This window comes from Heterocephalus glaber, unplaced genomic scaffold (genome assembly GCF_053883595.1).
Source record: "Heterocephalus glaber isolate CG9 unplaced genomic scaffold, H.glaber_assembly_v1.0 deba00001600, whole genome shotgun sequence".
In the NCBI taxonomy this organism is placed as follows: Eukaryota; Metazoa; Chordata; class Mammalia; order Rodentia; family Bathyergidae; genus Heterocephalus; species Heterocephalus glaber.
Window position 1 is genome coordinate 45,208,894 of NW_028258372.1, and position 15,477 is coordinate 45,224,370.

The 15,477-nt window shown below is 42.1% G+C and overlaps 1 protein-coding gene across 1 annotated transcript in view; it reads left to right on the forward strand.

The window, feature by feature from the left end:
• Positions 1–15,477, forward strand: part of Sertad4 (SERTA domain containing 4) — a 64,016-nt gene that overhangs the window by 20,935 nt on the left and 27,604 nt on the right. The window contains 1 exon segment of the mRNA XM_087194216.1: positions 756–870. Within this exon segment, the coding sequence (XP_087050342.1) occupies positions 825–870 (46 nt within the window). The 5' untranslated portion in view covers positions 756–824.

Consider the following 15,477-nt stretch of genomic DNA (forward strand, 5'->3'; position numbering starts at 1 on the left):
TACATCAGTTTTCTGAGTCATTTTAATGAAAGTAACTACCTACATGTGAAACTTTGCTAAATTTTGTGCAGAATTACAGCAAAGATGTGGTTCCTACTTTCAGTAAGCTTCTAACCAACAGGTAAACATTTGAAATAGTTAGTTCCTAAATAGTTAGAGTTAAGGAGAGAGGAAAAGTGACATATTTTAAAGAGATCTATGTCTGTAATGTGACCACATCACCTGGAATATGAACATTCTTCGGTATTGCAAGACCAGACAGTAGCACAGAGTATGGAAGCAAATGGACAGTAAAATGGGAATTGAATATCATCCCCCACCCCGCAAAAAAATCAAAGCTGTAGAAGGGTAGGAGGGTATTAGGTCTCCTACTTGAATGCTTTTAACTCTGTAAAATTTCTCTCAAGTGCATTTAGACGCAAGGTGTCAGCACAACCTTGAGCTCTATTGATTCTCACCAGAACATCCAGAGACTTTGGTCTAAAGACAGCAGTGTACCTCAGTTTCTCTACTTGTGTTAGGCATTCTTCCTAGTTATACAGTACAGTAGAGATGATTTTTAAGTGCTATAGTATAAACTCAAAGGGGTGCTCAAAAATAATATTAAGACAAAGCACAAAACCATGGGAAAGGTATAATATTTATCCAATGGGATTGTATAACAAATCATATGGATTTCACAGAAATAATTTACATGTCAGTAAACCCTAATATGATTGTGAATAGTGTGTAAGGTTTATTCTTGTTTGTTTCAGACCTAATTAGAAGTCATATGTCTCAGGCCATTATAATAGAAGCCATTTATACAAAACGTTATCTCTAACATGAATCTGCACAGCCTCAAGCAGAATCCAAGCAGCTGTTTCAATAGTAAGTGAAAGAATATACTTTTCTAGATTGCTGCTTCTTATAAAAGGTGTTTTGTGTATTTGCATCCCTCAACTGTCAGCATATTAATTTACCCATAGTGCTCGAAAATAGAACAGGACATTCCATAATGACGAAAGGGGTAACTCACCAAGAGCTAACAGTCCTAAACGTGTATGCGCTGAGACCCAAATCTTTGCTTTTGCCCTCAGTTATTTTCTTAGGATAAGTTTGCTGCATCCAAGTACGTACATTTTTAAACTTTTGGCAAATCTTCCCATATTGCCTTCCAGACAGGTCATGCTAAAGAAGTATGATCTTAAAATTTTTTTTTAATCTTTACAATAAAAGGCACATTACTATTGTTCTCCATCAAAATCCTCGCCTCCCTTCCAACACACTTTGCCCATCATTCTTGTCACTTTTGGAAGCAGCTCTGGAACCCTTTCCTAAGTGTCTTTAGCTGCCCTGTCATTGCTGTCTCAGTGTCCTGAGTTGAATCACAGTGTTTGCCTTTTGTGGTCATTTAGACTTTTGGGATGAGTCCAAATTCACGTGGTACCAGGTCCAGTGAGTAAGGTGGATGAGGACCCACTGGAATGTTTTTGTTTGACAGAAATTGCCATTAATGTTTTGAATCTGTTCAAGACATCAAAGCAGCCAGGATAGCACAGCTAAAAAGTCATTCATGAGAGAAGACTTCCAGAACTGCTTCAGGGAATGTAAAGAAAGATGGGATAAGTATGTTTGAGGTGAAGGAGAATATTTTGAGAGGGATTAATGGCAATGTATCTTTTCCTGTACTAAATTTTTAAATTAAATATGGATCTTATTTTTATCATACCACGTATACTTCTAGTGAGAATGCATGAAACTATCTCCTCTTTCCATTTTCTCCTACACCAGATGACCATGGATCTAAAATGGCTATTAAATATAGTTGTTGCTTTCAATTTCTCCTACTAATAGCAATGACAAAAGCATAGGCATTTTAAAAAATCTCTTTTTATGCATTAAATTTGTTGGTACATTTTAGGTGTACATTATGATTACATTCATCACTGGGATTTTGTACCTGTACGTGATATATCTTGGTTCTTGTTTCCCCATTCCCCTTCCTTCCCTTCCACCCCTCCACCCCTACATATTTACAAAAGATTTGTTCCTTTTTTCCTTTTCTCAGTTTTTTTCTTTCCCTTCTTTCCTTTCTCCCACCCCCTTCCTAGTTCCCCTTCCCCTTTGAACCTTTTCTTCCTGTTTCACATTATCTATTATACATTTTAACCCTCATTTACACTTTCATTTTCTCACACCAGAGAAACAATTCAGTATTTACATGTGTGTTCTATTTATTTCACTTAAGAGTATCGCCTCAAGGTGCATCCATTTAGCTATAAATGTCTCTAGTTTATCATTCTTTATGGCTGAATAGTACTCCATTTTATAAAAAACACATCTTCTTTATCCAGTCACCAGTTGATGGGCATTTGGGTTGTTTCCAAGCTTTAGCTATTACAAACTGTGCCACTATAAACATGGGTGCACATATATCTCTGTGGTATGATTCTTTTGATTCTTTTGGGAAGATACCCAGCAGGGGAATGGCTGGGTCAAATGGGACCTCTAGCCCTAGTTCTTTGAGGTATCTCCATACTCATTTCCACAGTGGTTGCACCAGTCTGCACTCCCACCAACAGTGGAGAAGGGTTCCTTTCTCCCCACACCCCCGCCAGCATTTGTTATTGGTTGATTTCTTGATAGTAGCCATTCTTTCTGGGGTGAGGTGGAATCTCAGCATTGTTTTCATTTGCGTCTCTCAAATGACCAGTGATGTTGAGCATTTTTTCATATGTTTATTTGCTGCTTCTAAAACTTCGTATCTGCTTTGAAAAATTAGTAAAAATGATGTTAGTTGTATGTAAGCTAGTGCTTCAAAAATGCTTAAGAATGATTCAGAGATTTTCTTTGGAATTTAATATTGAGTGGTCATTTCAAACAAATAGAGAGAGAGAGAGAGAACAAGCCAAGGTAAGTAAATTCTCCCCTAATACCCTTTATCTCTATCTTTAAATCATCATATCACTTTATAATAATCAAATCATCTTTGCCTGGGTAGATTGTGACCCTCCTTGAGGGTAGAGATTTTTGTTAGATATATAGTTTTAAATCTTGCAGTTACAGAGTCTGGTATAGTAAGTAACCATTCAATACTTGAGAAGGAAGATTGGAATGAAGGAAGAACTGTAAAATTCATATTCAAACAATATAAATGTCAGTTATCACAATCTCACTGAGGAAGTTAACTGTATTTATTATTTACTATTAACTTGTTGGCTTAGTTACTTGTCTTGTTGCTGAGACAAAATCCCAACATCCAAAGTTAAAGGAGGACAGATTTACTTAGCTCACAGTTTGTGGGGGTTTCAGTCCATAGTTGGGTGGCTCCAGGGCAGGGGAGCATTGCAGAGGAGAAAGAGTTCATGGCAGCAAAAGCAAGCAAGGGACGACCACAGCTCTTCCTGTGCCTTCTGTCTTATCCAGACTACGTAGGGCGAGCAGCATTCACACCCTTAATCCTAGTGCTCTTCAACCTAGCACTGCACCATGAACAATCCCAGTGTCACACACTCTAGACCCAGCCACCTCACAAAGCCCCACCTGTGACCACATGAGGCTTTGAGGGACATCGAGACACAGCCATAACAGTGGCTTTTAAATTAATTGGCTAGATTAAAAATCCACATAGAACACACTGAAGATGCCTGCCTAGGGCCCCTCAGAGCAGTCTGAAAGTGCTGTCAACACCCACTGGTGACCTGTGTTTCACATCAGTGAGGAGTCGGGACTGGGTGACAACTGTCAGAATGTCGCACGTGAGCAAATCAGCCCAGTATCAGGAAGCTACACCTCTTTCTCTCCTGACAAATCAAGGCATTATGTTTTGTTTTATTAGAATGAGGGTAACATTTTTCATTACCATTAGGATTTTATATTTGTGTAAAACACTTGTAAGAGCTAATCTAATGAGGATTCCATTAGTAGGAAACTCATACTTACCAGAACTTTGTTAGGCTATTCATAGTAATGATTCTGAAGTATGCAGTGCTTCAAAATGCATTCTGAATTATCAGGAATTTAATTATATTTAATATAGGTCTATACACTGTATTCAAATTTGAAAACTGGGAATCAGCAATGACTTTAGAGCTGTAGTTGACTTTAGGGATTATGAGATTTGACTGCATTGTTGCACACAGGTGAGAACTACGATAGGTTAGGTGACTTGTCCAGAGCCCGACAGTTAGTCGAGGTCAAGGCAGAGCTGGAGCCCAGGGTACGGAATCCTAGCTGATCACAAGAATAACTGCCTGTCCACATTGACTGAGTGAGCTCTTCTTTCCCCAGCTGACCTCAGTTCCTTATCTAGAGAGCAGAAATGCTTCTATAACAGATGTAAGAGAATTACAGTCAAATGGTCAATCACACGAACAACCTCTTTGATGAAAAAAATTAATTTCCTAAGGCATGACTATTATGAGATCAGAAGTCTCCAAAGAAACTATCCTGCCTGGAACCTGCTTATCTTTTTATAGGTCTAGTTTTGGCCTGAAGCCGAGCATCTGGTACCTACTTGTTCACTAACAATGAAAAATGATAAGAATTAACAAGAAGTGGCTCAGGCCTCTTTCTTCCCACCCCTAATGATCAAGTTGAGCATCTCTCTCATTAATATCTCACTATGAAATCCCTTGATGCCAGAGAAGACTAGCAATTTATTTGTAAGGATATGAGACCTGATTGTGAAGCCTTCTGCCAGCAGAGATTTTTTCAAAGATTTATCTTTCTCCTGGAGTAAATATCATATTTTTAATTATTCATGATATTTCTCCTGCTTTACCATAAGCTTCCTCAGAGGACAGCGGTGTGTTAAGGCGCTTCTTTTAGGATAAGAGTGTGAAATGTGAATAGAATATTTTTTTTAGCATTTCATTATTATTCTGGGCAAACAAAATTAAACATGATTTGCAAATGCTGCAGTCAGAAACGACAGAAGATGTAAGGTGAGGTGACAGAATTATACTGCATGCATACTGGAGGACATAAACAGGAAGTGCTTATGGTTGGAATGGAAAGCGAAGAGAGTTTATGTGCTTAACAGCTATATTAGAGAGGTAAAAATGCGAGCATGCCTGGAAATACGACCAGAAAAGCTTTACTTAGATTTGTGATAGAATACTCCACATTGTGTGTGCCTTCTATACAAGCTGTATTTGGTGGGCCTCCTTTTCTTATATTGAAAACTTAATAATTAGCCAGAGAGGTATTTTCTCCATATTTCATGGTTACTTGGAATATTAGGTTAATGTCTCATAAGTGCTAACATTAGAAAATAGTCCTATAGGCGTTTCCTTCGGGACTTACAAACAGTAGAACCAGTCGTTTTTGGAATACATTCTCTGGTTCTGTGAGTTCTGGTGGGTGTATAGGCTCATGACCACCTACAGTCAGCATATACGGCACCTCCTGCTTCCCAGATGCCTCCTTTTCTCCTTCATTTTCAACCTTCTCTGCTTTCAAACCCCAGTTGCCACCAATCTTTTCCTGTGTTTTGCCTTTTTGAGAATGTCATAAGACGGAATAAAGCAACACACAACCTTCTGGGTGTGGTTTCTTTCTCCTGGCATAATGGATCTGACATGTATTGTGTTGTATGTACTCACTACTGCTGGGCAGTGTTCCCACGTGGATGTGCCAGCTGATGAACATTTGTTTTGTCTCTAGTTTGGGATGGTTATGAATAACTATAAGCATTCACCTATAATATTTTGTGAACACAAATTTTCACTTCCCTTGGATAAACAGCTAGGAGTGGTATTCCTAGTCATATGGTGTATGTTTCACTTTATTCAAAAATGCCAAACTGTTTTCCAAAGGGAGGGCAACAGGTTTGCATTCTAACCGGATGAAATGTCCGGCTGCTTTGCATCCTTCCCAGCACTTGATATTAAAGTGGCTTTTATTTTGTTGTTTAACATTAGCCATTCCAGTAGGGGTAGCGACAACACATTATGATTTTAATTTGCATTTCCTTACTGACTAAAACTGTCGGACATCTTCTAATGTGCTTGTTTACCATCTGTGTATGCTCTTCAGTGAGGTCCATGTTTAAATCTTTTGCCCATTTTCTTATTGGGTTATTTGTTTCCTCATTATGGAATTTTTAAAAAGAATTCTCTACCTACACATGTGGGGCTTATGTGGTTTGCAAATACTTTCTTCCAGTCTGTGGCTTTCTTTATATTTTATCAAGAGTGTTTTGAAGAGCAGTAGTTTTAGCTCTTGTTTTGTTTCTGTGGGATTTCTGCATAAAAGTGTCCAACAGTCCTAACAGCTTTCCCTGAAAAGAGTGTCTTTCCATTGAATTAATTACCTTGGTACCTCTATCAACAATCAAATGACCGCATGAGAGTGGGCTGATTTCTGAACTCTCTTTTTCTCCATTGATCTATGAGGACGCCAAATACCATGCTGCCTGGATTACTGTAATTCAGTAGTAAGCCTTGAAATCAGAGAGTGTGGGTTCCCTTTGTTCTCATGTTGGTCAATAGGGAGTATGGGAAATGTGGGCAAAATGAGGAATGCATGACCAACCTACAGACATTCTAATCTAACCTTTAAAACCCAAACATTTTGGGTAGGCCAACACTACTTATGTGCAGACTGAATTCAGCTAGTGAGTGGGAGTTTGGAGAAGATGCCTTAGCAGATCTCATGGACCCTTACAAGAAAAGCCTCCTCTCTTCCCTCCAAACAGGGCTTGATCTTGGCCACATTTTCCAGTTTTCCCAAAATAAAAAATGACTGGTGGAGAGAGCACATGCCCTATTTTCTGTAAAGACTAGCAGCACTCTGTACATCATCCTTAAGGAATGAAAAGCCCCCCATACCTCCGACTTTATAAATTCTCCACTACCTTTCTTTCAAAGTCAGTATTTATTTATTTTGCAGAGCTGGGGCTCAAACCCAGGTTCTCACGGGTGTTAAGCAAGTGCTCTACCACTGAGCTACATCCACAGCCCTCTGCCTTGATTATTGATGGTTGAAATCCCTTTGAGGAAAAAACCTTCCCATACATATTCAGAGATGAAGCTTAAAACGCAAGGGATTGTCTTAGAAGGCATTGGCCTGTGATCCCAGTACTCTGGGAGACAGAGGCAGGAGGATCACAAGTTTGAGCCCACCCAGGGAAACTTAGTGACTTAGGGAGACCCTGTATTAAAATAAAAAAGGGACTGGAGATGTGGCTTAGTGGGAAGGCCCAGTACCAGAAAAATAATTAAATAGAAACTTACTATGTGACCCAGCAATTTTGCTTCTAGATATCTATTCAGGAAAGTGAAAACATATCCACACAGAGACGGTACTTGAATGTTCGTAGCAGCCTTTATTCAAAATAGCCGAAAGTGGGAATAATCTAAATGTTGATCAGATAGTGAATGGATAAAAAAAATCCACTATTTATCCACACTAAACTAGTATTCGGCAATATAAAAAAATGAACTGAGGGCCAGGGACTTAGCTCAGTGGTTCTGCTGCCTGCCTCATAAGTGCAAGGACCCAAGTTCGATCTCTGGTACCAAAATAAATAAATAAATAAATAAATAAACTGAAACATGCTAGAACATCTCAAAATATTATGCTGCGTGAAAGAAGCTACATACAGAGTACCACATATCTGATTTCCTTTGTATGCAGAATCTGAAGTACAGTGGTGGTCTGGGGCTGAGGGTGGGGACAGGGACATACTGTCGGTGAGCACAAGGGCCATGAAAATGTTCTAAAATTGGATTAAGGAGATGGTTGTACAAGTCAGAAAAATGAGTAAAAATCACTGAGTTGTGCATTTGTGGATTTTATGTAAGTTATACCTCTATAAAATGCACCTGCCTGGGTGAGGTGACAGCTCACTGTGAACGTGTCTCTGAAGCAGTGTGAATGGTTAGGCGCGGAGTTTACTCTTTCTCTTGGGGAGAAGATGAGGAGAGAAAGGATCGGAGAGAAGCGGAGAGCACCGGGGGACAGGCTGCCTCTCAGAGGCACCAATAACTCAGGCAGACCTGATTCCTCCTGGCTCCACACTCAGAGTCAGGGCCTCCTGAGCAAGAAGAGTGTCTTTCTTACCTCTCCAGTCCCACTCTGGGATAGGTGTCTCTTCTCGCGCTACTGTGAAAAGTCAAGAAGGTGATCCGCACAAAATACTTAGCATGAGGCCAGAGCCATAAAGTTTTACAAATAACTTTTCTTTAAAATAGCAGTTTTTGAGTAGAAGACGGAAGTGCAATGTGTCACTAGTTCAGAAGTGGCGTTGCTTGTCTCTATTAGCTGTGAAGAGGTCGGTCTTTACCTATTATGGCCCGAAGTGCAGCCCTGGATGTTACCACGTCTCCCCATGCCGTGTGGACCTAGGCTGGGGTGCTGTGTTCTTGCACACACGTCTGCAGCAGTAGACAAGAGGGGACTCACTTGCTGGGTCTCTTCTCTGGGTCCTAGGCTGTCTCTACCCTAGTCTCCCACCTCCTGAGTCTTCCCGTTGCCTCCCACTCCACTCTTCAGCTGGAAAGTCACGCCCTTCCTCTCCAGGCAAGGGGGCGTCACTCTGTCTTGTTCCCTGAGGTCCGCTAGGAAGAGCTTTCTGTTCAGATCCCCAGACTTTGGTTTGGTAAGTGACAGAGGTTTGACATTTTCTCCCCCAGTAAAGCCTGGCTTTCAAGACTGTTCCTCATTGAGGACAGAAAAAAAGAAAGAGAATTTTGACGGAACTGAGTGATAGATGTGTTGTTCAAAGTGGTTTCCACCGTGTCTCTAAGGCAATGAGATATTGGCTCAGTGGCTGAAAGGGCTGTGACACCTCAAAAGGCATTTTAAACAATATTGGTTTAAAATTTTAAAGTTTTTGTACTGTCACAAATCTACAAAGAAAAAAGCTATTTTCAATAAGAAGAATTAAAGGATTTGAAACTGTTCTAGTCTGTTGGTGCATGTGAGGAGAGAGCCACAGGCTGAGTCCGTCCCCTAAATTTGCTGAGCAAACCCAGGGGCCAAGCAAGCATCGGCAACAGCTCCTCAACTCTCCCCTCTGCTCACTCTGCGTAACTCCCCACTCTCCCCAGAAGATAACAAGGGCCCTGAATTCTCCAAACATGGGGACTAGTGAGATGTGGGAGAGTTTGTCTGTTCCATCCATATCAATCAGCACATGGTTGGGAAATGTGTAGATCCCTTTTATTCTGGCAATCTTGATTATAATTTGTATCCAGTAATTCAGTGGATCTCTAACTTACTGAAGTGTTGATGCTTAAAGTCTTAAGAGTCTAAGTTCACAGAGGACATCTTGCTTCAAATTTTCTATTCTCCCAGTAGTAAACTTGGCATTTGGAAGATGTAGAATTTCCTTCTAAATCTACCTAACAAGCCTAGTAGGAGAAATTTTCCCTAGCTCATTTTCACCAAAATAAGACCTAGCTGGAAATTAATCAGCCTCGAAAAGCAAAGATCAAAAATGCCACCCCCATTTAGCCTATCCTCGCCTTCCCTGCCTCACAGAGTAGCCACCAAGTAAGAGAACAGTGTTTGCAGGCAAGGCCAGGACAGGTTGATTGGGGATGGCATTTCTGATCTCTAGTTTTTAAGGCTGATTATCTAGCTATGTCTTATTTTCAAGGAAAGAGGGTATCTCATGCCTCTTAGAATGAAACTTTAAAAAATAAGAGACTTCTGATAAAAGATGCCAGATTGAACATATCTTTGTCTCTACTTCTTCCAGAATCTCACTAACACAGAAGTAAGAGGTTACCTGAAAGACATAAACCTGTAAGGGCAATGAGAAAGAACAAGGAGACAACAGTATAGCACATTAGAATTTGGAGTGGGTACATGAGTGTAAGGTACTTATTAATAAGAGAAAGTGGAGATGAACCAGCAGTGAGGCAAAATGGCAAGACAGTGCACTCCACGAAACCTCAGGAAAGCTCAGAGGTTACGAGAGTCATCTCCTTCCAAGTGCTGAGCCAGCAGGCTGAAAAGTGGAAGGATGGAGTAAGTCCATGTAGGAAGTGGTTAGAACCCCAAGATTGCCTCCTCCACCCCAAGTAAAGATAACTCTTCCCACCCCTCAGTAGAAGACTGATTTGCTCTTGGAAGAGGTTGGACTACAGTGACTTAGGCTGTGGGACATCAGGAAGCCAAGGACAGGAATGCTATGCTGGAAATGAAAGGCTATGCAGGAAAGTTGAGAATTTATCACCCTTCTTTGATATTGGCTCCCCAGAGTGATGGCATCCATGCTGATACCCCTGTTACTGGGTTTTGGGGTGCTGGAATCTCCTTCTGGAGGTGGTTTCTAGGTTCTATCTCAAATAAAGAATTGAACAAAACAAGAAAAAAATGGTGGCAAAGTTTCACATTTATTTGAGATAGGAAAATTAAAAAGGAACAATTGAAAATGAAGAGTAATGGAGAAACTGGCTCTGGAGAGCAAGTTTGGTCCAAGTAAAAATAGAAATAAAAATAAAATAAATAGGAAAAATAAAAGTACATCCTAGAAAATATAGGGCAGGCTAGCGTGCCATGCTAGTAAGCTCTTCATGGTGTCTTTTTATTCATTCCACACATTGCAGGTTCTCAGAAGAGGTCCACAGAAAGGGTCCTGAGATTTTTTTTGCACTGTGTTCTGGGGTCTGGTCACCCCTCCTTTCCCAGCCAGTTCAAGCCTCACTTTGTCTATTTAATCTCTCCCTGAGAGACACAGATTCCCATAATTCTTTATGGGGTGCTGAGGGAGTGGAGGTCTGTGTCTTCTATAGCTTTTTCCAGCTGGAAGGGACTGAAGACCCTCTCTAGTGTGGAGTATGTGCTCTCCAACTACCTTGGGGTGCTGTGGCTCACTGGCTCAGTTAAAGAAAAAAAACTGTCAGAAGACAATGAGAAAGGAGTTAGCCACCATAGAGCTGCCTGTCTGATGGGAGAAAGAAACTTTTCTATTAGTCCAGATGTGAGGAGCAGGTCAGACTTCCGTGCTTCTTGCAGAGGAGAATGTGTGTCAGAGAGGAATGTTGATAAATTATCAAGAGTCTGAGAGCCATGGTCTTAGCAAGGTACTGTTTGCTTTCTGTAGCAGCACTGGAGTCTTGCTTTTTGAAGAGAAATCTCAAGTCTTCCAGAGGCTCCCAGGAGTAGCCTTTTCCTTTTGGGTGGTCTTGTTCTTCAGACAGTTTAGGTGGAACTGGCTTTATGTTAGAAAGATGAATCAAATTATCTACCTCTGCCACCTTTATTGCAGTGGGTGTGGTGAGGATTACTGAGAAGGGACCCTTCCATTTTGGCTTTCATTAGCTAGCTGATGTCCCTTCTCTCCAAGTTTTCATGAGCACTTTGTCTCCAGGGCAGACACACGGTGGCCCCCCTGGAGCAGGAGCTTGCAGGACTCCGTTCCCATACAGTTGGAAGCTTGTTGTAGTTGGCCCAGATGGATGAGATATGTAAGAGTCTCATGGTCTCTGAGTCTACTGTCATATCAGACAAAAGAAATGGTCTCTCATATAACATCGCAAATGTTATCCCAGTTTAGGGCATGTTACAAACCCTCATGAGGGCTACTGGCAGCAGTCGGAGCCAGGACTCAGACATCTCTTGGCAAAGTTTTGTCAAAGCTCACTTTAGGGTCTGGTTGGCACTCTTTACCTTTACAGAAGATTGAAGCCACAGGGTAGAATGGAGTTGGTACTTTATTCCTAAGGCCTTTGACATTCCATGAGTTATCTGGGAGGTAGAAGAAGGCCCATTGTCACTCTAGGGGGGTAGTCCGAATCTGGGGATGGTTTCTTTCAGAGGTGCTATGACCACCTCCATAGCCTTTTCTGAACAGGTAGGAAAAGCTTCAACATAGCCTGTAATGGTGTCAGTTAGGACCAACATCTGTTTAAATCCTCCACATGGTGACATGTGGGTAAAGATTAATTGGTAGTCCTCCTTTTCCTAATGTCAATGCCTGAGTAAGTTATTAGCTCTGCCTTCTGAGTAGAGGTTCCTGGAGGAAGATGTTTAGCTTCAGTGACCTGTTGTGAACTGACAGCTGCAGAACCTGCTTTTTGACGTCCATCTTGGACAAAGCTATTCCATCAGTGAGGCTCACCTCCTCAGGGTCTCAGAAGGCCAGGTCACTGACGTCCTGCCTACTTGCATAGGTCTGAGAGATGACTTGTTCACAAGAGTGGCTAACTTCTGGGCCTGTAGGCATCATTAGGCAGGATTAAGAGAAGTGCAAATTTTAATAATAACCTCAGGTGTGTCTAAGAGCATGGCCTGATGCTTGGTAAGCTATTTCTCTGTTAACCACAAGTAATCTTTTGTCTCCAGAATAGCCCTGACCTGATGTGGAGACAGGACTTGTAGCCTTGGCCCTAGAGTTAACTTGGCAGCTTCCTCTGTTAGCATAGCTGTAGCTGCTACTGCTCACAAGCAGGGTGGCCATCCAGCAGCCACTCCATCTGACTTTTTTTTAAAAGTATCCCACTGAGCAGGGTTCTTGTCCTAGCTTTTGGATCAAGACCCTCAAAGCAATTTTTCTCTTTCTGATACATACAGAAGGGTTTTCTCAAGTCAGGTATTCCCAGTGCTGGAGCCTGAGTAAGGGCAGGTTTTATTTCCCCAAAGGCATTGTCAGTCACTTTTGTCCATCCTAAGGACACAAACTCAGGGCCTTTTATGGCCTCATATAAAGGCTTTGCCATTAGTCCAAAATTAAATAGCCAGATCCTACAAAAGCCTGTCATCCCCAGGAAGGAGTGAAGCTGTTGTTTGGTGGCAGGAGGCCCAAAATCTCAGGTAGCCTGCATCCAGTCCCTAGACAGCTGTCATTCCCCAGGTGTGAGAGTACATCCCAGATGTTGGACTTCTTGGAGGGATATCTGAGCCTTTTCTTTGGAAACTTTATGTCCTTTTTTGGCTAGAAAGTTAAGTTTCTACAGTGTTATAATTAGAGAGTTCCTGAGTTGGGCTCCAAACAAGAATGTCATCTACACACTGTAGGATGGCTCCTTGTTCTAGCTTTAGGTTAAGACTTTCTCTAGTGCCTGAGAAAAAAGGTGAGGGCTGTCTCTAAACCCTGTGGGAGGACTGTCCAGGTATATTCTGCTTTTCTCTTGAAATGGGATCTTTACACTCAGAGGAAAACAAACAGAAACTGGGAATGTGGATATAGGAGGATGGAGAAAATGCATCATTTAAATCTAAGACTGAGAACCAATTAGTGTCCCCTGGAATTTGGGAGAGAATTGTGTATCGATCTGCCACTAGAGGATGGATTGGAACGACAGCCTTGTTAATGAGGTGGAGGTCTGGTATCATCCTATATTTCTCTGAGGGCTTTATTACAGGAGAATGGGGGGGTATTGCAAAGGGACTGACAAGGCTTCAAAAGGCTGTGTTTGAGAAACTTGTCTATGAGAGACAGGAGCCTCTTCTTTGATTGGATACTGTTTTGGTTAGGAAATCACCTAGGGTCTTTTAGTCTTTATAACTACTGGCATGGCTGGATTTGCCCTACCAGGTATTCCCTTATACCATGCAGCATGATCCACCTGTTGGCTAATTTGGTCAGGAAAACTGGTGTAGTCCCAACAGGTAAAATCCATCTCGGCCATAGTCAGAATTTGATAATTACTCCCAGTTTTGTTAGTAAATCTCTTCTTAGCAAGGGAGTAGGACACTGTGGACAATTAGAAAACTCATGGTTAAACATTTGGCCTTCAAAATGATACATCAGAGGAAGAGTAAAGAATCTCCAATTAGGGATCACCTTGACCCAAACTATGGCTATAGACCTAGAGGAGGGTTTTCCAGAGAAGGAAGGCAGAACAGAATGAGCTGCCCCTGTATCAATAACCAGTCGAATTGGCTCATCCATGACATCCAAGATTCCCCAGGGTTCCTCAGAGGAGATGGTGATGTCCATGGATGGGGCCATTGCAGGTTTTCCTGCGCTTCTCCAGTTCTCAGAGCAGGAAGCGAGAGTTCTGGCTGGCCCAGCTCCTCTCTGGGAGCGGGAACAGTCAGACTTCCAGTGCTATGAGTGGAGGTTGGTGCAGTCTCATGCCCAGTGTCCAGCCCTCTTGCTCTTGAAACAAGAACCCTTTCCTTGGTTGTCCCTGGGTTTTCCCATAGACAATTTGGATGAGTTTAAAGCATTGCCAGTTGTGACAGCTATAATCTTAGCCTTTCTCTTTTGTCTCTCCTCTGGATCCTGATTGTTGAACACAGAAAAGCTGTGTGTGGGGACATCTGGAGTTTTTGTAGTTTATGCCAAATATCTGGGGCTAATTGACAAATGAAATAATGTCCCACTAGTGCTTCCCCTTCCCTGGAAGATGGATCTATATTAGTATATTTATGAAAGACTTCTGCTAATCAATTACAGAAAACAGCTGGATTTTTCTATTCACCTTGTCATAGTTAACAGGCATTTCAATGCACATTTCCTCCCCATGATAAGAGCAGCTAGCACGTCATACAGTTTTAGTCCTCACTAGTATTACAGTCCCCGTTTGGCTGTGTGGAAGAGAGAAGAGATTCTCCAGGGTGGTTTCCTTCCCCTTTTAAAGTGTGTTTCTCATCTGCATAGCTCCTAGCTTCTTGTAGGATTTTGTGTCTTTCATCTGGGGTTCACCAAGCAGCTGAGATGAACTGGACATCTCTCTCTGATGAGTCAAAAGCAAGGGTCAAAGTCTGGAACCATCTGCAAACTTACTAGGGTCTTCTGACAGTTGGCCTAGGTAGTCTTTACATGGCTGGACACCTGCAACTGGAAACAGGCCCTGAACTCCCATGTTCCTCTCACCCCTGGGACCTCTTCTGGGGGAAGAACAAGTTGGGGACTTTTGGTTGGACCTGTGGAGCTTACGGCCGTCTGTGTGCAGTGGGACTTCAGGCTGCTGAGGACTCTGGGTTCCTCTGGGGCCCTGGGCTCTCATGGGGTTCCCAAGTCACTTGGAGGGGATGCAGCACATTTACTTGCCTGGGGGCTCTAAGGAGGGGCTCAAAGAGGCACCCCAGAATGGTTATCTTCACCAAACAGATCAGAGACCCCTACCCCTGAGAGACAGGAGGGATCCCAGGCAGGGTCCTCCAGGTATCCTCCTCTTCCTCAGGGGCCATTCTGATACCACGGTTCTGAGCACTCCCTGTGGTGCAGGCTCCCAAATGCCTGAACATAAGGGATTTCACTCCACCTTCTATGTTTTAAGCAGAAACTTTTAAAAAAATTTAAAATAAGGATGGCTCTGCTTTTGTATACTCACAGTCACTTTAGTTAAGTTTTAAATGCTTCATTTGTTCTGCTTAGGCTGTCAGGCATATGTTTCTAAATCACCTGCATTTTGTTTGAAGAAACAGAGAAGGGAGTAGCCAGGAAGTGATAGCTCTAGGAAGGCCTTGAGACCCAGAGGGAGTCCAGTCAGCTAGAGCCAGCTTGGCCACCACTAGCCAAGGCAGGCAGAAGGGCATGGCAATATTTTCTCTTCTTAGACACTGAACCTGTTAAAATTGTCCAAAAAA